Genomic DNA, 23,929 nt, shown 5'->3' with positions numbered 1-23,929 from the left:
CTCTGAATATATATATTCAGTTTCATTCCATATATTCAGATTTTCATTCCATATATTCAGAGTTTCATATATATATTCAGAGTTTCATATATATATTCAGTTTCATTCAATATATTCAAGGTTTCGGCAAATCTCATTTGCATTTGTCTGTCTGTCCACAGTCCGCTGTGTGAGTAACGTGTCCAAAGCTGACAATGTGTCGCCGATCATCAAAAATGTTCAGGACTAAACTTACGTTCAGCCTGCATTGGTCTATGAATGTGGGCGATTCTTACTGTATATGAACAATATATGAAGAGCTACCCTTTCAGTTCACGAAATCCCTGCAGCTGCAGCAGCTTCTCCAGTCCCGGAGAAGTGCCGCGTCAGAGCACAGTGCCATTACGCATGGCCGATCACTGTTTTACCTTCATTGATCCACCTGAAAACTAAATCAAGCGAACCATACAGATCTAAATACGATCACTGTTTAACCTTCATTGAACCACCTGAAAACTATATCGAACGAACCATACAGATCTAAATACGATCACTGTTTTACCTTCATTGAACCACCTGAAAACTATATCGAGCTAACCATACAGATCTAAATATGATCACTGTTTTACCTTCATTGAACCACCTGAAAACTATATCAAGCTAACCATACAGATCTAAATACGATCACTGTTTAACCTTCATTGAACCACCTGAAAACTATATCAAGCGAACCATACAGATCTAAATACGATCACTGTTTTACCTTCATTGAACCACCTGAAAACTATATCAAGCGAACCATACAGATCTAAATACAATCACTGTTTTACCTTCATTGAACCACCTGAAAACTATATCGAGCTAACCATACAGATCTAAATACGATCACTGTTTTACCTTCATTGAACCACCTGAAAACTATATCGAGCGAACCATACAGATCTAAATACGATCACTGTTTTACCTTCATTGAACCACCCGAAAACTATATTGAGCTAACCATACAGATCTAAATACGATCACTGTTTTACCTTCATTGAACCACCTGAAAACTATATCGAGCTAACCATACAGATCTAAATACGATCACTGTTTTACCTTCATTGAACCACCTGAAAACTATATCGAGCGAACCATACAGATCTAAATACGATCACTGTTTAACCTTCATTGAACCACCTGAAAACTATATCGAGCGAACCATACAGATCTAAATACGATCACTGTTTTACCTTCATTGAACCACCTGAAAACTATATCGAGCGAACCATACAGATCTAAATACGATCACTGTTTTACCTTCATTGAACCACCTGAAAACTATATCAAGCGAACCATACAGATCTAAATACGATCACTGTTTAACCTTCATTGAACCACCTGAAAACTATATCGAGCGAACCATACAGATCTAAATACGATCACTGTTTTACCTTCATTGAACCACCTGAAAACTATATCGAGCTAACCATACAGATCTAAATACGATCACTGTTTTACCTTCATTGAACCACCTGAAAACTATATCGAGCTAACCATACAGATCTAAATACGATCACTGTTTTACCCTCATTGAACCACCTGAAAACTATATCGAGCTAACCATACAGATCTAAATACGATCACTGTTTTACCTTCATTGAACCACCTGAAAACTATATCAAGCTAACCATACAGATCTAAATACGATCACTGTTTAACCTTCATTGAACCACCTGAAAACTATATCAAGCTAACCATACAGATCTAAATACGGACCTCGACACACAGCAGAGTGTTCCGTTAATAGTTCTGCTTTTCTATGAAGGAAAAACATGGCCGCCCGCAGGCACTGCCATGAAGTCTGACGTCAGTCGAGTTTCATATATATATTCAGAGTTTCACTCCATATATTCAAAGTTTCATTCAATATATTCAAAGTTTCATTCAATATATTCAAAGTTTCATTCCATATATTCAGGGTTTCATTCAATATATTAAGATTTTCATATATATATTCAGAGTTTATTTCAATATATTCAGAGTTTCATATATATATTCAGAGTTTTGTATACATATTCAGAGTTTCATTCAATATATTCAGATTTTCATATATATATTCAGAGTTTATTTCAATATATTCAGAGTTTCGTATATATATTCAGAGTTTCATATATATATATATTCAGCTCAAGGGGCCTCACCAGAGGTTTTAGTGGGCACTTTAGAGCAGTGACTAAACTCCTAGGAGGAGCTGAGGGGCTGCACTGGTTCATCCACTGAAGACCAGTAGACATGCTGGTGGAGACCAGGAAGTGCTTGAACAACAAGCCCACAACAGGACCATCAATGTGCACACTGGAAGACAACCAGTGGAGACACTTAGAACCATGAAATGTGGCTCTGCTTCTGGTTCTGCTCAGGACTGGGACTGCCCAGTTCTGACTGATGACACGGATCCTAAAGGTCAAAGGTCAACTTGACTGTGACATCATCATCCATCACTGAAGGCCTCTTAGTGACATCTTCAGGATCAATGATGACTTCATTTTCCCACCATGACATTTCAATGTTCTATCAAAGTTCTTGAAGGTTCCCTATCAACCTGTTTAAATATGCAAATGAGGCATCAACTCCAAACGTCCACATATCAAAGCTGATCCTGAACCAGAGATGAGAACAGATTTCATCATTGATGAGTTGGTGTTGACGCCATGTTTGCTCATGTTTCCATTTCTTCTTCAGGCTGGTGAAGTGTAAGCTCTCAGAGAGAAGTTGTTCAGTTCTGTCTTCAGTTCTCAGCTCTCAGTCCTCCAGTCTGAGACAACTGGACCTGAGCCTGAACCTGCTGCAGGATTCAGGAGTGGAGCTGCTGGGTGCTGGACTGGAGGATCCCCACTGTCACCTGGAAACTCTCAGGTCAGTAGCAGAAACCTGCCTCCCCCACTGAGCGTCACCTGGATGGATCTTATGTGGTTGGAATGATTCACCTTAACAAAGATTTGATTTGAATCACGATTCATGACTGCAGCTTTGATTCATTTAGAACGATTGGAGTCGATTCAATTCGGGGTCTCTAAAGTGATTCAGTCACTTTTTGCCAGACTTCAACTGAACTGTCCAACTGTGCCATGAATACCAGGCTACTAGAGAGTTCAGGGAGGAGTCCCAGATCTCTGCTGTTTGCTGTAGGGAATCAGGTTTAAAATAATGGACAGAAACAAGAACACAACAGTTCATGGCAAATGTCTACCTTTTGTTTGAATTATCAGTGCTTTGCATGTTGCAGCATCACAGCACAACAATAAAGTGCACCAAAGCTCTGTTCAGGTTCATGAGGGCGGTCCTGGCCGGCCCAGGTGTGGCGCCTCAGGAGGTGGTTGAACAGATCAGTGGTGTTGCCGTTGTGTTTTATTCCACATTTACATTCTCCAAACAGCCACCGACTGATTGAAACCTCCTCCGTCTTTCTAAAAGCCAAAGTGTTGACATGCACTCTCCAAAACCATGGCAGGAAAATGTCTCTCTCTCCTCTGCGTGTCCATCAGAACGCCAGTTTGCTGAGCACAGATGGATGCATGTGAATGGTAGGGTTAGAAAGTGGTTCATCGATCTCTGGATGAGTGGTTCCACACCTGGATCTGATAGTGGGAGAGAGACACAGAGAGCAGAGAATGAGTGGACACGGCAGCCAAACGTCCTGAAACGTGACCTGTGATTGAGACACAACCCCATGAGGTCATGTTGTCCTCAGAGCCGTCAGAAGAATCTCTCTCAGTGAGCTGTCACGTGATCAGACGGTGTCATAATACGCCGCCGTTCGCTCAGCGATGGTCTTTCTGCTTCAACAGAGGACATCAGCTGATCCTTCACTGGGGCCCAGGACTCATTGGTGGACAAACCACTGAGAGAATGTGGCCCCATGTGGACCAGACCACCTCTGAATGTGGTTCCAGTGATCAGATCTCAGGAAACATGGAGTGCTGGCACGCCTGCTATTAAGACTGACAGCAAGAGGAGAGAGAAGTCAATGATTCACTCTGAAGAAACAAGAGACTCTCAAACGTCTGTGAGCATGAAATCATGACAATTAATATCCCAAAGGTCAACTTGACTGTGACATCATCATCCAGCACTGAAGGCCTCTTAGTGACATCTTCAGGATCAATGATGACTTCATTTTCCCACCATGACATTTCAATGTTCTATCAAAGTTCTTGAAGGTTCCCTATCAACCTGTTTAAATATGCAAATGAGGCTTCAACTCCAAACGTCCACATATCAAAGCTGATCCTGAACCAGAGATGAGAACAGATTTCATCATTGATAAGTTGGTGTTGACGCCATGTTTGCTCATGTTTCCATTTCTTCTTCAGGCTGAGGGGCTGTAAGCTCTCAGAGAGAAGTTGTTCAGTTCTGTCTTCAGTTCTCAGCTCTCAGTCCTCCAGTCTGAGACAACTGGACCTGAGCCTGAACCTGCTGCAGGATTCAGGAGTGGAGCTGCTGTGTGCTGGACTGGAGGATCCACACTGTCACCTGGAAACTCTCAGGTCAGAGTCCAGCTCTCATCTTAGCAGGCCTCCACTCCACCCACAATTTCTTTACTTTGACTCAAACGTTCATGATGAATTGGTTAGATTTTGGGGTTCAAAGGTCATGTGACAACAAAACATGTTCTTAATGAAGAGATTTGAGCCGATGTTCAAGCCACATGAAGGTCAGTTTTATTCTGGAGGGTCGATCGTAGCCTGATCAGTGAGCAACCGGCCGTCTGACATTTGGAGGAATTTCAAACGCTCAGAAGTGTCGGTCAGCGTCGTCGTGATCTCCTACAGTGGAAGCAGAGCTACCAGCCCTTTCTCCAACCTCAGGTCACCTGACACTTATACAGTGATGAGCCACATCACGGAGGCAGGTTGGTTGCTATGGCAACAGCAGGAATGCCTGTCAACTACTGCTGTGAATCTGTTCTTTATGAATAGTCACCTTCCAAACCTCCCTCAGTGGTCACCATGTAGCAGTGGGACGTCACTCAAGAAGTGATGGTCAACTTCAGCACGAGTGCCTGAGTCCAATGTGTTGTTTTCCTGACCTCCAGCCTGGATTTCCAGTTGTTTCCAGGGAACCGCAGCATTTGCTGCCGCCTCCATAAAAAGGCTCCAGCCACCCAGAGGTGTCTGCCTGCTTCGTGCAGCGGCTCCAAGCACTTCTGGTTGAACACGTCTCTCTTTGATGTGGGTGGGGACTCGTCACCATGGTAACACAGTGGAGGAGGAGCTTGTTCCTGTGGTTCATCCTTAACTATGAATGTGTGATAGATTCTATAGTAATGGAGAAAGAAGCGTTTTATCAGAGGGTAGTGAGAAGGTGAACTCCTGTCGTGAGTGACGGGACTCAACAACCTGCACGCTGTCATGACAGTGAAACAGCAGAAACCTCACTGATCAAAGCAGGTCACCAGAGAGAAGTCAGAACAAAGACTGGAGGAGGAAGTGTTCCATTTGTTGGTGAAGACCAGAGGAACTTGACAAAGCAGCTGCTGGTGTGGGAAGCAGTGAGAGCAGATGGACAGAATCCAGCTGTTTGTCAACAGTTCCTCTGGAATATCCTGCTGGTAGTAGATTACTGAGGCCTGGTAGCTTTGTTCCTGAGGAAACTGTCACTGTGACGGTGCAGTTGGACCACAGCCTTTAGCCTGGCACTGCTAAAGCAACTATAAAAACCTCACTAACTTGGAGTGAAGACCATCAACATCTGAGAGGTTCAGGTTCCAGGATTTGGTAGAACAGTGAATTAACTCTGTTCTCTTAACTGCAGCCTTTTAGGTTGTGGGATCAGAGAGGAAGGTTTTACTTCTCTGGCCTCGTCTCTGAGCTCCAACCCCTCCCACCTGAGAGAGCTGCACCTGAGGTTCAATCATCCAGGAGGCCCAGGAGTGGAGCTGCTGTCTGCTGGACTGAAGGATCCTCACTGGAGGCTGGAGACTCTCAGGTAGGAACATAGAAGCAGAGCTTCAGAACAACAATAAAGGTTCTCCCCAGAACTTCCTCAGAACCGTTTTAGTCATATTTGCTTTGTTCTCTGGTGTTTGATCAGACGTTAGACCAACTGGAGGAGGCCCTCAGGGAGATGTTGGGCCCCAAAGTGACATCAAAATATTTCAGACATGATGGACAGTTTCACAAAATACTGATTATTTTTAGTTTGTTTCATTCATAACTGTTGCAGTGAAATACTATAAACCAGCACATCTAAAGTTCACTGCAGTTTGTAAAGACAATTTCCCTGAAATGTGGGTGCAGAGGGACTTCCTGCAAGGTGGTGCCTGAGGCCTCCATCAGACCTCCTGTGTCTTTAAACTGTCCCACTATGCTGAGCGTTTGCTTCCTGCTGAGGCTCATACCCACCACGTCTTTTTGATGTCTTTCCTCCAGGCTCTAGACACCAGCCTGATGGACTTGAAGGTGCTTCACATGTGGAGTTTGTCTCCTGAAGGACGAGCTACTTGAGTGCATCCTTGCTGGTCTCTCCCTGCCCAGAAAAGGAGTGTTGAGTTTCTCTGTACAGCTTCTGAGCCCAACCAGCGGAGGTTGATTCCCTGAGGCTCAGTTCCCCAGACAGCTTCAAGATTCAGGCTTTCTCAGCTTTTCCAGATGAAGGTTGTTCCTGATTGTCTCATGTTTGTATTCCTGCTGACCCCTGACCCTGGTAACCCTCCTGATGAAGGTTGTTCCTGATTGTCTCTTGTTTGTATTCCTGCTGACCCCTGACCCTGGTAACCCTCCTGATGAAGGTTGTTCCTGATTGTCTCTTGTTTGTATTCCTGCTGACCCCTGACCCTGGTAACCCTCCTGATGAAGGTTGTTCCTGATTGTCTCATGTTTGTATTCCTGCTGACCCCTGACCCTGGTAACCCTCCTGATGAAGGTTGTTCCTGATTGTCTCTTGTTTGTATTCCTGCTGACCCCTGACCCTGGTAACCCTCCTGATGAAGGTTGTTCCTGATTGTCTCATGTTTGTATTCCTGCTGACCCCTGACCCTGGTAACCCACCTGATGAAGGTTGTTCCTGATTGTCTCTTGTTTGTATTCCTGCTGACCTCTGACCCTGGTAACCCTCCTGATGAAGGTTGTTCCTGATTGTCTCTTGTTTGTATTCCTGCTGACCCCTGACCCTGGTAACCCTCCTGATGAAGGTTGTTCCTGATTGTCTCTTGTTTGTATTCCTGCTGACCCCAGACCCTGGTAACCCTCCTGATGAAGGTTTCTGCTGCATTCAAAGAGAACTTCTTGACATGAACTTTTTTATAGACTTTACAACGACGTTAAAATGAAACAGATGTTTGATTCCCAAGAACTCAGGTTGTCAAAGGTTGTTGAAGCTGAGCTGAAACGAATCCCTTGGGCCAGCAGACGTTCTCTTTTCTATCCATGTTAGAATTAAATAGATGAGGACTCCCAACTCCTTGAACCGTTGAGCAAAGGAAGTCAGAAGTGAGGTTCATCTTGAAAGAGTACCAAACTCCATGTGATGTTAAAGGGAGACAGGATTCAGGTCTGTCCTCCTCAGCATGGATGAGGACTGCAAGGTAGTGATTGGATGATGATCCCTTAAGGAGTGAACTGACACACTACACTAACTGTGTCGGCACTGTTTTGACACTGTGTTGGCCACTCAATAGCGACCCCTGCAGGAGCTCTCAATCATTGCAGGTAAACAAACTGAAAAAAGATGGAAAAGCTTCCATACTGCTAACCCAACATCAGCCTGTGAAATAACATTTAATCGCTCATCCTTTCCTTCAAATATCATCTCATCATTGCAGAATTTCATTTGTTCAATTTGTTTGTGTAAATGCTGAAATGAGTCGCTATGTAAAATGGAGCAAATTTGTCTATAAAACAATTCAGAACTGAAATTTTCAACTTCTCTATGGAATTTTGTGAACTTAAGTGTTGAATCATATAAAATAAAAGACTAAAAAGTGATTCATTTCTGCATTTTTATTGAGGAACACAAGTTCTGTCAGGTCCATTCACGTCAAGAAACAATGGGATGATAATGTGCTTGATTGTTTATTCTAGCACAAACTGGTGGTACGGCTCTGTTCAGAGGAGTCCCCTGAGAATTTTTCATGAGCACCATGAAACAGGGGACCAGCAGCATGAGGGAAGGTTCTCCCAGTTTAAGACTGGAAGAGCAAACATACCCCCGTGAACAGAGCAGCAACATGACATGGAATGAACTATGCCATGTATACACGACAAGGTGGAGCTGGGGAGGTGGAGGGTAGCAAGTTGCGAGCAGGAGCAACTGTACAGGAAATGGCAGCAGATAGCAGCAGGCAGAGCAGCATAGCCAGAAGCTGTTGAGGCCGTGTGACATTTAAGTTGAGAGGGGCCAATCAGAAGTGAGGGATTTGATCAGCTGATGCGGAGCAGCTGGAGATAAGCTGATTGATCAGTTCGATTGATGGATGGGAAAGCCAATCGCGGCTTTCTCGCGGACTTTAGCTTTTTGGTGACAGCGCCACCTATCGAATTAGATGACAGCAAAATACTCCTTTCTAACTATAGTATAAATGGTTTCTTCCAATTCCACCAAATACTTTCTAATTTATAGTTTTAAAGGTTCATTCCACCAAAATACTTTCTAATTTATAGTTTTAAAGGTTCGTTCCACCAAAATACTTTCTAATTTATAGTTTTAAAGGTTCGTTCCACCAAAATACTTTCTAATTTATAGTTTTAAAGGTTCGTTCCACCAAAATACTTTCTAATTTATAGTTTTAAAGGTTCGTTCCACCAAAATACTTTCTAATTTATAGTTTTAAAGGTTCATTCCACCAAAATACTGCTTTCTGTCCAACTTCTCAGTTTTAAAGGTTCCTTCAGTTGAGGGATCCTGGTTCTGTGTGAGGGGTTGAGGGTCGATATGGGATGATGAGGAAGATTTCATGTCCCGATGGTCCTGCTAAAGTAACTGTGAGTCATGATATCAAACAATGTCACCAAAATATGCTTGAACTCTTAAAATGGCAATAAAATCTACTGGAATCATTTTACCACAAACACTTTTATTGTGTTTTTGTGAGCATCATTTTTCAAACATTATAACATAAACTTTAAAAAGGGTCCATTCACTAACACTCTTACTTGAAGGTAGTCACTGATATCAGTAAACAGCTGATAAAGATTTGTGTTCATGTTTTAATTCTCTACTCTGACCTGTGCTGAGACACTGGACCAGAGAGGAAGACCTGCTCAGCCTCCTGCATGGACCAATTCTGCAGCTCAGTGATGACGACGAGGGATTCAGCATTGAGTTCATTTTTAAACTTTTTGGAGGAAACACCTGTAAATTAACCAGCAGTTACTGGTGATGCTTCACAGTTTCCAAGCTCAAACGGCCTCCTGCTTGTTGGACTCACAATTTCCAAAAAATGGAGACATCAAAAGTCAAATCATGTTTTTGTTTGGTTTTGTTTTTTACTGGAGGAAAACTTCAAATTGTGATGATGTGTCTGACTTAGAAACTGAACCCCCAAAAATCAAAAAGTCTCCTTCTTCTGTGCCGTGATCTCAGAGCTGATCATGATTGATCTCATCAATAATCCTTGGCAGCCGACCAGTCACACACAGCCCCCCCCCCCACACACACACACTGAGACATGCAGCAGCTCACAGTAACTGCCTCAGTCACACAGCAGATAGACTCCTTTCTATAACAAGATAAGCAGTAGAAATGGATGGAAGTGATGATGAACTGATGAACAGGTGATTTGTCCAAAAGTCAACATCAGATTCATTTCCAATCTGTGGAAGCAGTTTCATCTTGAGGTTCCAGGTAAGAACAGCCAGCTGTGGGCTGACACACATCTCTTCAGGAGCACTTCTATGCTCCAAACTTGCCAGGTTGAATTGTGTCTGTATTCTGAGGGCAGCAGGAGGACGGAGGAGTGAGGACACACACATTTGGAACTGAGAGCAGCTGTGTGTGGGATTTCCCCAGCAAAGATAAAACCAGCTCCTTCATGCTGGCTATGAAGGCTCACAGTCACACTGACCCTGCTACAAATACTTTGATATGCAACAGACTGGTTTCTCTTCTGGTAGTTTGTTATCAACTGTTGTCACATTTATGGATCAATTTAGCTGATAAGATGAAGGCTCCAAAGGACCAGCTGGAGATGCCGGGGATTGAACCCGGGGCCTCATACATGCGAAGCATGCGCTCTACCACTGAGCTACATCCCCTCTGTCAGAGTCACTGTTTAACTGATGCAGCAACACAAACACAGACACAACATTTTTATTCTTCATTTTAGGGATAAAAAGGAAGTCAGCCTGTGATCTCAAAGGCTCTGTGATCTCAGTAGTTTCACTGTGATGTCAGCCCACACAGCCTTAGACCACAGAGGCAAGTCAGGCTCCAGGAAGCTGAGGCTGCTCCGTTCTCAGTCCAGTCCAGAGTGAAGGTTTTCCTCTCAGAAGCTTTCCAATCCAGCCCAGATCCTCTCTGACTAGCAGGAGTCTTTGACCAGGAAATGAGAATTATATTGAACGTCTGCTCATCCTCAGAATGAAGTAAAAGTATTTGTGTTCCTAAAATAATCTCCAGATGCTAAGATCAGTTATTAACATTGATTGACAGCTCTAAACTGAGCCACCATCACTATACAGTTGCAACTGAAATATTTAGAAATATTTCAAGGAAGCAGCAGGCCCTCATCCGCCCCGGTCCACCCGACTGTGTCCCCTGAGACAGATGACAGCTCGCTTCTGGCAGAGGCAGTTAGGTTGAGGACCGTTGCTGATGTCATCAACCGATGTCTCCATCACAAAAGGTGACAGACAGGATGGTCATGGACATAAAACAGAGGTCGAAGAATGAGAAAGAATGGTTGTCCTGACTGAAGTTTAGCTTGAGCTTTTTAATTTGTTACTAAAGGAAGTACTGGTACAAGTAAAGGCAGGCGAACTTTCCACAAATATTCAGAATTAACTTTGACAACCAAAACATGAACCAAGACGACAAAATAGTGAACATGAAAAAGGAACCAGTCCCACCTTCTTGTGTGTTCCTGCTTAAGTAAATGTTTATGAAGATTTGTTGTGTTCTTTTTCCAAAGGTCCAGCCAGCATTGCAGGTCTCAGGAGAAGGAGCCACTTCAGCAGGATCTGTGGGACAAATCCCCCCACGGTGAGACCTGTCCAGCTCCCTGCAGCTCTGCAAGTGTTACCAACTCTTCATTCCAGCTGTTTGGTTGAATCCCATTTTTTCACCTTTGAACCTTTTGAACACTGATGAGGAGGTGAGGCTGGAGGCAAAACCACAACCTCACGTCATCTCACAGGATGAACCAAAATGCCAGACACTTCCTGTCACTGCTCCAGCACCACCTGTCTCCCCTCCATGTCTTTACCATCTGTGCAGCTTCCTGCTGTCCCTGGACCCTCACAGGTGATCGCTCCACCTGGAGCCTCACAGATGGGTTCAAACCTCCCAATACCTGCAGCCCAGCCTCGACCCACTCAGACACAGTCACCCGTTCAAGCTGGGCCTGGTACCACACTCCAGTACAGACAGAGAGAAAGAAGACACACGGGATCCTTTGAAGAAAATGTAATAAAGACAGGAAGCCCCCATCACATTGTCAGTGTTTCAGTGACTGGCATTGGGAAGAGACTGAGACAAAGTCACGTTATGAATGGAGGGCTGAGTTGGAGCAGAGGGGGGCAGGATCCTGGGGGTGGACTGTCTTTAGGAGGCTGAGGTGTCTGGTGGTCTTGGTGGACCCTCTGCATCTCAAGCTGAGACCACAGAGTCCTGTGTTCTTGAGTCATTGTGTATAGTCTCTGTTGTTGGCGAGGTCAGTGTGGTCCTTGGTGGTCTAGTGGCTAGGATTCGGCGCTTCGCGCAGCCCGCGTTCGATTCCCGGTCAGGGAATGAGTTATTTAGAGGTTGAGGGAGAGGTGATCAGGTGGTCCACATGATGGTGGAGGTGATGAACTGTGAATCCATCATGGCTCCACTCTCACCCCCATTGTAGTGTTCTTGGTTCACTCTGCCATGGCCCCATGTTGAAGGGTGACTGTCTCATTCAGGTCCAACCCTTTGTTAGACTCTATTAAGTCACTGACTCCTGCAAGGACAAACTGTAATCCTCCTTAGTAGCTTTGGTTCCTTGCAGCACAGAAAGTCTGTTCACTGATGTAGGAACTGAAAATCTTAGAGCTCCGGTCCTTCGTTCCTTCCTCCACTGAGCAGAAGAAACACAGAATAGTGGGCAGTTCCTCCTACAGTTCTCAGAAAGTCTGAGGGCACCAAAGAAAGGAGGGAAATGCAATCAATGTTGAATTATTTTACATTTCTTATATTTGATCAAAGATAGAACTTAATAAGCGTCCATCAACCTGCAGGACAAACTCCTTCACTGTGTGGGAGGTTCAGAGTCCCTGGTTTGATTGCAGCTTTGACCTGAGCAGGTGTTCATCCACATCTCAGTAACAGGGGACACTTTATCACACCAGTGGACAAACATCAGCATTCATCACCCAGCAGCTCCTCTGATCAACAGAACAAGCTGAAGTATTCTGACAAGGAGGGCATGGATCCCTCTACCTCTCACATGCTAAGCTAGCACTCTACCATTGGAGCTAAGTCCCCTTTTGAGCTTCCATTTGAGTTTTCTGTTCCCATCTCTATGGTAACGGTCAGTTTTGACCCACATCTTCAATCAGCTGTAAAATTCACTAAAAACAATTTTCTATCATCCAAGTTGTTTCCATCTCTTGGTTTCCTTGTTAGGCTTCCTTATCCATGGAAATATTGATTTGAATATTTTGTTGTGGGCCTCTGGACCTTTTTTTAGTCAGTAAACCCTCAATTTCAATTAAAAAAATGATAAAATGAACCTTTGGGTTTGGCATAAAAGTCTTTTTTTCAGCAACAGAACTTTAATATAAACACTAAATGAAAAGCAGAACAGGCCAGAACACAAACTCTGCTCTGCCGTCCTTCCTGGTTACTGGGCATGGACTGCTGGAAGGGGCATTTTCCTCAGAAAGGGACAAGACGTTCATCCACTCTCACCTCTGGCCCTGGGTTGAATGTTGGTGCAAGGAGCTGCACCCATCTTTCCCAGACATCCCCAATGGGGGCAAGCTTGTCAGTTCTTGCTCCGGTGTCTCTGTCGTCAAATCTGAGGACTCTTGATGTTCGTTGAAAGTTCTGAAGTGGCCTTGTGGCCCGGAAAATATTTCTGCCTGTCGATGCGTCCCAGAGACGATCAGTGGCCTCACTGCAGGATCTGAACACTCCAGGAAGAAGAAGAACACCAATAGAAGCATCCAGGTGTCCCTCATCAATGTCTTTCCACTTGTCACCATGGACTTTTTTTCCTTTGAGGTTTGTCACAGCAATGCTGACTCTTTGTAGTGACAGTGGCATGAACAGAACCATCAACCATAAACAGCTCCAAACATGTCTTGATGTCACTGCCTCTCGTCACAGCAAACCTTGTGATTCCAGGGCTCATTTTGATGACATCAGCAGCAGCTGCCCTGCCATGTACATCAGGAGACACTGAGCTCCAGCCAATGTTCCCTCTAGTTTTTCATGTGTCTGGTTATCCTCACAAGCTCCCTGAGCTCACTGAGGACCACTGTGAGCACTGAAACTGGGAGACGGTTCCACAGGAGGGGAGCCTGATAGCTGAAGCCTCTGGCTCCATTCTACTTTCAGAACTCTAGGAACCACCAGTAACCCTGCATCCTGGGAGCGAAGGGTTCTAGCTGGATAATAGGGGACTAGGAGCTCTGTCAGGTAGGAAGGAGCCTGACTGTTGAGGACTTTGATGGTAGAAGGAGAATTTAGAATTCTATTCTGAATGTGACAGGGAGCCATGCAGAGAAGCCAGTACAGGAGAGACATGGTCTCTTCTACTAGTTCTAGTCAGGCAGCAGCGTTCTGGACCAGCTGGAGAGTTTTCAGGACCCACTTCTTCTTTTGGTCACAGGTTTGAAGATACCTGTGGAAGTGAAAGGAAAGGCTGCGAGAGACCTGCCACACCTCTCCAGTGACATGATGGCAGTGGTGGGATTTGAACCCACACCTCCTCAGAGACTGGAGCCTAAATCCAGTGCCTTAGACCGCTCAGCCCCACCACCTCACTGTGCTGTTCTCTGAGTTGGTCTGCTAAAGGCATGTTGAAGAGGAAGTAACATAATGATATAAAACTGATTCTGAAGGGGGACCCCTTTCCTCCCACGGTCACAGGAAGTGACAACAGCGCTGCTAGAAGCAGGAAAGAAATGGTAAAAGGACTCAGTTTGTACAGAGCCTTTCTACCTCAGCAGCACTCAAGGAGCTGAACAATGTCCTCTCATTCACACACACTCACACACTGATGCTGAAGGCTGCCATGCAAGGAGCCAACCTACTCATCAGAAGTATTTAGGGGTTCAGTCTCTTACTCAAGGACACTTTGACATGGTCACTGGAGAAAGTGAGGATCAAACCAGCCACCCTTTGGTTGCCAGACGGCCACGCTACTCCTGAGTCATGTGACCTGGATAAGATGGTGAACTACAGCTGATCGCCATGCTAGCAAACCTCTTTTGTTTGGTTTGGTTGTTGTTTAGTGACTGTGGATGAATACACAGGAGAAGTTGAGCATAAATTTGTGTTCCCTGTTCACTTGAATATCTGTAGGAGTGTGAGGTGGAAATACTACTTGGAGGAGAATGAGAGTTCAGTCTCAGCGCTATGACCTGTGCTGACACTAAAACATGTCAGCCCACAGAACAAAGATGGCAGTCCTCTGGGAAAGCAGGTACACCACACATACATGAAGAAACCCTACAGGAAACAAATATGTTGCCAGAGACTTTTACTCTGTTTTTGTTGTTTACCCAAGTACAGGATTGGAGGGAGACTGATGGTCGCTGTTTGGGTCATGTGACTGAAGTCATCCATTCATGTCAGTGATTTCACTTGGCAGGACTCTCATTACCAAATCGGCCGCTCTGCAGCACAATACACAATCATTAGCTCAGTGCTACGTGAGCCAAGAGCAGCAGGTGAGCAGACAAGCCGCGTTACCTGTCCGAAGCAAAACATCCGGCGCGGAAATGACGTCACCCGTCAGGAGCAGCGAGAGAGAGAGAGAGAGAGAGATGGGGCAGGGAGGGAATCGCCCCTCTTATGAGTGAGGGCGCCTCCGGTGGTTGGCTGTGCAATTGCCAATTAGGCATGACAGCTCACAGCTGTCTGTGCTGCCACACACCGATTCAGGCCTGGACTCCTGTCTCGCTGCCAAACTCCGCCTGACTCCGTAGAGCTGGTCAGCCTCCACTCAGTCCTCTTCATTTGGTTGGAGGTCACCATCGTTCATCCTACACACCTTTCCACCTGCCTCTTTGACGTCTACTTGAAGCTCAGATAAATCCAGGCTAATTCATACCTGCTACTCAATATGGGCCTTAATTACTCTGCTGGAATTATCACTCTGTCTTAAGGGTTTTCTTAATTGTATTAAATCCTCTTTAATTTCCAAGAAGTCTTCCAACTCATTCATTCATGCAAGCCACTGATCCACAAGACCTCATTGATGAGCTTCAACCTGAGACTGAGTGTTTCTCGTTGGACGAGACACCCATTCAATGAGACTCATTGTCAGTCCATTGAAATCTACTGGTGTTCCTGGTGAGTTGATTTAACAACATGAGCTGACAGAATCTACGTTCAGGTAGGAACCACCACATCCAGGGGTCTGGACCTTTGAGCAGGCAGAGCCATCAAAGTAGCAGACTAAGCTAGCAGACGTTAGCATTGAGAAGAAACTGATACCTGAGCCTACTTTTGGGTCTGGTCAGGTGATGACACAATAATATGACATCATTGTCAGACTGACGCCTGCTCAACACTGACCAAACACTATGGCATTGTGGGAAATTTCTGCTTGGCTCGCGTCCATCAATACATATGAAGAAATTTCTCCAGAATCAGGATTGACAGTGGATACAATTGATTCCAAACTGGTTTTTCATTCTGAGTCGGGTGCAGGTGTGGAACTTCAGACACAGTCTGTGTTTGTGTTGTTCATTCAGTGATTTTTCTTACAATTCCCAATCACAGCTGCAGAAAGTGAGAGAACAAGCAGGGATGTTCAAGATGAACGCCCAACGTGGGGCTTGAACCCACGACCCTGAGATTAAGAGTCTCATGCTCTACCGACTGAGCTAGTCAGGCTACACCTGAGTAGCTTCAATAGCCTGAAGTGATCAGAGTGAGAGACGCTACAAGCTCTTCATCAGACTCACAGTCACATGAGCCATCACATGATTGATGAATGACCACAAACACCTTCATCTTTGACAAAGAAGTCAAATAAAAGGTGAACCACAGATGAGACACCAGTGGTAAAAACACTAAAGTGCTGTCAAGGAGAAACAGGATACGAGCAAACACACACACAAGTTACAGAGAGAGAACTCTCCCAGAGGGAAACACTCAAAGGAGAACCTAGACATCATCAGGCTGGATGACCTCATCAACATGAGACAGGTGGATAGGAAACAAGCTCAGAGATGTCAGGAACATGAGATCCAAGTGGTGAGAGAGCAAGAACTGGTGAGGTTCCAGAACCAGGAGTGAGGTGGAGCCTGCATCACCTACTGGGAGCTTTTAGTCTAAGGTTCAACTTGGACTTGAATGATTTCTGGAGAGACAACGTGCAGGGAGGGAATTTGGAGATGAAGAACAAGTTCCTCTCAGGCTTTCATGGAGTTTCCAGGAGTCAAACAGACCCTCCTCTGATTGGTTGTCAGATGTGTTCTCATTGCACCACAGCCTCCAGGTTGAGGGTTCTGGTCCGAGTCAGACACATTGACACTGATGCTGCTGAGCCTGAAGGGAGGATGAAGAAAGGAGTGTCTGAGAGAGCTTCACCAGACCAACTGTCCAGTTGAACAACAAACACTAGTCAGTAGGAATGTTGCTGCTGGGACCCTGATTCAAACCAGGGTTGCTGCAGCCACAACACAGAGGACTGACCACTAGAGGATCAGGGCCTCCTGGAGGCTGAGGTTGGAGCTGCTCTGTCTTTGTCTCACTGAGAGATCAGAGACAATTGGAGTCCACAAAGAAATCATTGAGAAATCAAGGAGAGATCAAAGAAAGAATTCTAAGATTAAAAACAGAACTCTGAGATCAAAGGTTGAAGTTCCCCAAGGTTCAGTTTTAGCTCAGACCCTCTTTAATATCTCTGTACTGCCACTTGTCGTCAGGAGACTCAGTATAAACCTCCACAGTCCTGCTGATGTCACTCAGCTGGACATGTCTGTGTCTCCTGGTGACTCAGGACCAGTTGATGTCCATTAACCTGTCATGGAGGCAGAGAACAAAACTGAGGTCTTAATTAAAGCTGGAGGCAGTGTTGTTAGGGCCTGAGCCTCCTTCTGTCCACTGCAGAAAAGTAGCAGGAGTCATCCTGAATCCAAGGATGTATTTTATGAGAGCGGTGGGACTTGTAGTTTAGGAGGTAGAAGCCTCAGTGTGACACCAAGTGAGAATCAGAGCTGAGCCTCTAAGAGCCCCTCCCCCGCTGCTCTCTGTCAGAGTGGAGAGGAGAGAGGATTTTTGGAGAGTTTGTTGTTTGAAAAAGGCTCATCAATCCCCAGATTGTGGTCAAAAGTTGAATGTAACATATTTTAGTAGGCATTTTTGTCAGGAATGTAGTGAAGTTATTTGTGAAGTGGAGAGAGTTACAGTGTAGACGAGAGAAGCGTCAGTTTGAGGCTATGTGTGTCTGAGGAGACAGCCTCCCATTGGTTTACATTGTAGGGTGAAAAGTGGGTCCTGGACTTTGTCATGACTCAAACAATTTGTAGTTGGTTTCTGTTGGTTTGGTTTGCTTGACTGGTTGTTGTTTGTTGACCTTGCAAATCCATATTTTGGGTTCTGGCTTGTTCTGCTTTTCATTTTGTGTTTGTATTAAAGTTCTGTTGCTGAAAAAATAAATCCAGGGTTTAGTGACTAAAAAAAGGTCCAGAGGCCCACAACTAAATCTTCAAACCAATATTTCCATGGATAAGGAAGCCTAACAAGGTCACCAAGAGATGGAAACAACTTGGAGGATAGAAAACTGTTTTAGTTTATTTGACAGCTGATTGAAGACGTGGGTCAAAACTGACCGTTACCATGGAGATGGGAACAGAAAGCTGACACAAGAGGAAGGTTCCAGCTCTGAAAAAGGAGTTTGATCAAAATCTTGAACTGCCAGTAGAAATATCCTTTTGTATGTTGACCTTTGTTGACAGAAGTCACTTTAGCTTGGCAGTGAAAAGAATGGCTGCTAGCTTGACAAAGAACTGCACAAACCAGGTTCAAGCTGGACTTTGGACCCTGGTATCTGCAACGACTCCATCAACTCCTAATCTAGCAGCTCTGCTGGGTCCAACTATTTTACAGAACATTTGACAGACCTGTGGAGCAGTGAGGACACACATGAGTGGACCTTTGCTATCTGGGTGTCCTCCAGTCACGTGACTGAAGTCATCCAGTCACATGACTGAAGTCATCCATTCATGTCAGTGATGTCACTTGGCAGGACTGTCATTGTCGTCTCATTCTAGAAAAGAATCCAGACTCCACCTGTGGCTCCATGATAACTGATGGACCTCTGGTTGGAGGCTGGACGATGATGTTTGGACTTGAAGGAAAACTCCTTGTCCAAATTCCATTGTGTTCAAGTTTGAAGTCCCACAATCAGAAGTAGCTGAAGCTGACAGGTGAAGGTTTGGAACTACAAGATGGTGATGTTTTCTTGACTTGATGCTCTGACTGTCAGGGTGGATGACAGCTTCTTTCTGCTGCTGCATCTGAGTGGCTATGATTGGAGGTTTTACCTCCCAAGGTTGTCTGGTTCCAGGGGACATTTTAGAATTCCAGTCCCCAACCTTGGCTGTTCTGAAACTCTTCTCCTGAATCACTCCTGAGCTGCAGCAAGAACAAATACCAGTGCCAACCAGATCAACTTCATGGCTGCTAACAGCCTCAGACACTTTATTTCCATCAATCTGGAGCCAAGAAGGCCCTCACCTGTGGTTCTCCTCCAGGAGGGTCCAGGTTCTGCCATTGTGGCTCCTGGTGCCACTGCCAGAGAGCCTCAGCTGCACACTGCAACATTTCAACAGGAGATTGACATTCCTTCAAATGTCCTGACATCTTATTCCAATGGTTCTGTTCCATATTTATATTTTAAAATGAATCACACAATGAAAGCTGCCTCAGCTGGTTTAAGAGAGAGAACAAGCTAAGAGGTCTGAAACCAGTAAAATATGCTTTTCTGTGTGCAAACTAGTGAGGGGCATGGAAGGATATTTTACCACCAATACAGAACCCAGACTTTAGTCATGTGATGAGATGGCGACTCTGATTATGAAGTTAATGGACAAAATGTGACTTGAAAGAAAACACATTAAAAAATACGAACTAAACTAAATAAATGAATAAAGAAGCAGCACAAATAACGTTTTCTTCTGCACAAATTTACTGGTATTAGACTGCATTTTTGGTTAATGAGTAGATGAACGAGTGTCACATATATATTATATACATGTGATACATGAACATGGCTTTGGACAAAAGCTCAATGAAACTGTAGGATTGTAGAATTATTTAAACGTTCCAAGTGGACTGTTTCAGGTTTCTAGAAGACGCTTCAGCTCTCATCCAAGAGGTGTCTTCAGTTTTCTTCACTGATGGGAGGATTTATGGCTCTAAGGGGGCGGGACCTTCTCCAGAGGTGATTGACACATGTGAGCTCTGGGTGTCAGAGTTGTTTTGGTCAGGTTGTGAAAGGGAAGTTGACTCAACTGGTATCTGTGTCAGTTAAAAGCCTCACAGTTCAGAGTCTTTCCATAATCTAGGAGCAGAAACTAGAGACACTTGCGACGAGGATGGGATTCGAACCCACGCGTGCAGAGCACAATGGATTAGCAGTCCATCGCCTTAACCACTCGGCCACCTCGTCTGCTAACAGCAACCCTGACCTTTGAAACAGCTGAACTCTTTGGAGCCCATTTGTCGGAAATGGACCCAGCAGGAGCCACTGAACACAACTCTGACATCATCAGGCTTCTTCCCAGCAGCTTGGTGCTCCAGAAGGAAGAATCCAGACCATCGCTACATCATCAGAGTGAACACCAGCTGATGTTGACCAGTTTAACAAGCCTTTGACTGCTAAATGACATCCAAGCTCAGATTCTCTTGTCCTGGTAGAACAAGTCAGTGTTGAAGAAGATGAGAGCACCAGTCTCTTTCATCCAATGCTGGAACAGCGTTAGACTGAAGGTTAAAGGCAAGTTTTGAACTGAAGAAGCTTCTTGGACCTCTAAACTTCTTAACTCTCTTTCTCCAAGAACTGCGCCTGGACGACGGCCGTTTCCAGCGCTACTTCAGGCTGACGAGGTTCCTGTTCGATGACCTGTTTGTGAGGATCGGTGCCAGGATATCAAGGTCCAACACCAACTCCAGGCTCCAGGACCGTTGACATGACTTCCCTGACGCCAGGGGAATCTCAACGCTGACAGGCTCTCTGGACTCCTTGTCATGAGAATTTGTCACAAAAGTTGAATACTTTCAAATGCATGAATACGCGTCACTCACGTTGCCGGCGAGTACACACACCAGTTCAGCTCTCTACATGGACTTTACATGTGAACTTGTTGCACGAAAATTTGTGTCACGATTGATGTGAACACGCCTTCAGACTGTGAGGGCTGACATCACAGTGAAATGACAGAGATCACAGAGCCTTTGAGATCACAGGCTCAGTTACGTCCAGTTGACCAGATTTTACTTCGCTTCGATCTACGATGACCTGGATGAATGAGAACCTACACAGACATCTTGCCGAACACTATGGGAAGGACATCCTTAGTGTGGTGCGGGAATGCGAAAGGACTGCAAGGAAAATCGCAGACTACAGGAACCATCTACGTTCCAACCTCCGATGCCGCCAACACAACCTCATTCCCACTAGCCTACTACTAGGATCCACCGTGAGGGGCCACAGGGCCAGCAAGATTTTGGAACGGGCACAAAATCAGCTTCTCAACGAGAGAGTGAGACAGGTCCATTTCACCATCGAGGGACTAAAGACCAAGCTAGATCACCTTAATCAAGAGTTATCGCCATTTTTGCCACCCGCCATCTTGGACAAGGTCACCTCCTTCGTTGGGACAGCCCAACTATCTCAACATCAGAAGAGCAAGGAGAGGCAGAAAAGGACATTCGCTCGCCTCCAGTCTCGCCTCGACCGGGAACGAGAAGCAGAAGGCCCAACCCCAGCGGACTCGCAGGACAGGTGGATAAGGAACTTATCCAACAGGGAGCTCACCAGTCCTGAGAAACGCGTCCTTGCCAAAGGAATGAACTTTGCTGTCACCCCGAAACATCTCCCGACGGTGGACCTCATCACTGCCACAGAATCCGCCATCAAGAAGAACAACCTCTCCACCACAAAAGCAGATGAACTACGACTCAAGGTCACAGCGGCCCTCTCCGAAGCGAAGGTCCCCTCTGCCAACCTCTCGGTCCAGGAAAGGAAGGCCTTGAATGCACTGAGCAAAGATGAGAACATCACCATCCTTCCGGCTGACAAAGGAAGATGCATGGTGGTCCTTGACACAACTGACTACCAGGACAAGATCAGTTCTCTTCTCAGTGACATTCACACATATGAGACCTTAAAACGCGACTGAGTTGCTGCTGCCAGCACAGTCCATTAGCATCTGAGTGGTCGGTGAAACTCCCTGACACCGCACAACGACTGTCGTTTGGGGAGGCCAGGTGAGTCTCGGGAGGGTCGTTTCCACCACAATAGCACTGACCACTCCCACATAGGTTTATAAGCTGGAGTTTCCACACTCTTCACTAGAACTGAAGAAGCCTCTCGGATGAGAGGTGAAACGTCTTCAAGATAAACTTACGTCCATTTGACCAGATTTTACTTCGCTTCGATCTACGATGACCTGGATGAATGAGAACCTACACAGACATCCCTAAAATGAAGAAAATAAATGTTGTGTCTGTGTTTGTGTTCCTGCATCAGTTAAACAGTGACTCTACCAGAGGGGGTGTAGCTCAGTGGTAGAGCGCATGCTGAGCATGTATGAGGCCCTGGGTTCAATCCCTGGAATCTCCAGCTGGTCCTGTGTAGCCTTCATCTTATCAGCTCAAGTGATCCTTAAATGTGACAACAGTCGATTCACTATCAGAAGACATCTTCTCCATGTTCAAGTTGGGCTAACTTTCCACAAATATTCAAAATTACTTTTGAAAATGAAAACATAGATCAAACCTGCCCTGTCAATCACCCACAATGGGCGGGTCATCCCACTCCCTATCAGGTTCCCCACTCCGTGACCCAGGAGGCTCCCTCTCCCTATCAGGACTAGAAATCCATTGGGGTCTCCCTGCTCAGGTAGGAGTCCTGCCCACAACGTTAAGCTGTTGATGTTCTAGAGGAGACAACATCTGATCTTTGTTAGATCCACCAGTCAAAGGTTTTCTTTAAAGGCTGTAGCAGCTGAGAATGAGGGAAAGAGAGAATTAATAACCATCTTAGTGAGGACATTTTGAAAAATGATGACATTTTATTGACTTGTAGCACTGCAAAAATCATCTCCCCTCCAAAAACCCTCTTCTCCAACTCTGTACTCAAGTTGTCTCCTCATCAGGCACCACAGGATCCAGGACGTTCAGTCAAAAAATCATTAGTGATTTTAAAAATGTCCATCAAACACAAAATAAGACTTCAAACAGGTTTACAATTTTATTTTATGTTAACACATTTTGTCCATTTTGCCTCCACACTGTCCTTCATCTCATCATTTAACATCAGGACTGCTCCCAGATCAGCTCCATGACCTCATCCCAGCACCACAGTACCGCCCAAGTTCATCAAGGATGGCCAACATGAGCAGGTCTAGATTCACCTCCATCTTTGGAGGTTGTTGGATTTCCTCCTGAGGACCGTCAGGCTGTTTCCTTACTTTGCTGTGACCCAACAGCAGACAGCAACAAGGACTGTGGTGCACTTGGTAAAATCACCATCTGGAGTCTGGACCAAGATGCTGATGTGATCCTTTGATGAGTTTAGAATCAGTCAGAGATCAAAGACTGGAGCAGGAATTCAATGCACAGAACCCAGAGATCAAAGACAGAATTCAGACATCAAACACAGAATTCAACAATCAATCAATTTGAGGAACCAGCATCTCATGTGAAGATGCTTCTGAACTCATGAAGTGAAATCCTACCATATAGAGATGAATGAGTCCAACTGGGACTGGCGACCTGTCCAGGGTGTACCCCGCCTCTTGCCCGTAGATGCTGGGATAGGCTCCAGCCCCCCCGCGACCCTTAATAGTAAGGAATAAGCGGAAGATGATGATGGATGGAGTCCAACTGGACCTGAACAGGAGAGAAATAAAGGAGTTGTTATGTAATTGTTATTGATTTCCAGGCCAGGTGAGGGTTGGATTTTGTTCGTCCATGTTGAAGTGAACTGACAGTGGGACTGAGGACCTGGGCTGAAGTCCAGCTCACTGCTGGTTTAATAAAACCACCTGATTGTTTTTCCTATCAGCTCTGATCTGATGGAAGAAACAAAAAGCCAAACTTCATTCGTCCGTGTCCAAACACCAAGTCTGTTGATGTGCAGCACTCCAGTTATTTGTTTCTTTCCAGACAGAAGCAGGTTGGTGGAGGAATAAAACCTCAACAGTGAACAAACAGCAATGAGAGAAGTGAACCCTGCACTCAGAGAAGTTGTGTCTGCACTTGCCAACCAGGAAACGCGTCTATCTTCTGTGTGACTGAGGCAGCTGCTCAGAGCTGCGTTTCTCAGCTGTGTGGGGGCGGGACTCTGTGTGCCCCGGCTCAACCACGAGACCTCTGT

General features: G+C 45.3%; 1 protein-coding gene, 1 long non-coding RNA gene and 3 other non-coding genes across 5 annotated transcripts in view; 1 reads left to right on the top strand and 4 right to left on the bottom strand.

The window, feature by feature from the left end:
• Positions 1-6,776, top strand: part of LOC147271152 (NACHT, LRR and PYD domains-containing protein 3-like) — a 19,828-nt gene extending 13,052 nt beyond the window's left edge. The window contains exons 9-12 of the mRNA XM_086202564.1: positions 2,704-2,877; positions 4,335-4,508; positions 5,776-5,949; positions 6,393-6,776. Coding sequence (XP_086058690.1) covers positions 2,704-2,877; positions 4,335-4,508; positions 5,776-5,949; positions 6,393-6,399 — 529 coding nt within the window. The 3' untranslated portion in view covers positions 6,400-6,776. The remainder of the gene's footprint in view (positions 1-2,703; positions 2,878-4,334; positions 4,509-5,775; positions 5,950-6,392) is intronic.
• Positions 6,777-10,142: 3,366 nt separating this feature from the next.
• On the bottom strand, positions 10,143-10,214 carry trnaa-cgc (transfer RNA alanine (anticodon CGC)). The gene has a single exon. It is a non-coding gene; the product is annotated as a tRNA-Ala (tRNA).
• Positions 10,215-16,139: 5,925 nt separating this feature from the next.
• On the bottom strand, positions 16,140-16,212 carry trnak-cuu (transfer RNA lysine (anticodon CUU)). Its single transcript has one exon. It is a non-coding gene; the product is annotated as a tRNA-Lys (tRNA).
• A 3,702-nt stretch (positions 16,213-19,914) lies between these two features.
• Positions 19,915-19,996, bottom strand: trnas-gcu (transfer RNA serine (anticodon GCU)). The gene has a single exon. It is a non-coding gene; the product is annotated as a tRNA-Ser (tRNA).
• Positions 19,997-22,730: 2,734 nt separating this feature from the next.
• LOC147271148 (uncharacterized) lies at positions 22,731-23,607 on the bottom strand. The gene is made up of 3 exons (XR_015115751.1): positions 23,542-23,607; positions 23,289-23,442; positions 22,731-23,148 (listed from the first exon to the last, which is right to left on the bottom strand). It is a non-coding gene; the product is annotated as an uncharacterized LOC147271148 (long non-coding RNA).
• Positions 23,608-23,929: the final 322 nt, after the last annotated feature.

The sequence above is a fragment of the Aulostomus chinensis genome, chromosome 1 (assembly GCF_037954235.1).
Source record: "Aulostomus chinensis isolate RoL2024-O1b breed Wild chromosome 1, RoL_Achi_v1.0, whole genome shotgun sequence".
Lineage (NCBI taxonomy): Eukaryota > Metazoa > Chordata > Actinopteri > Syngnathiformes > Aulostomidae > Aulostomus > Aulostomus chinensis.
The sequence above is the reverse complement of the archived record's forward strand: the minus strand, read 5'-3'. Positions and strand labels throughout refer to the sequence as shown.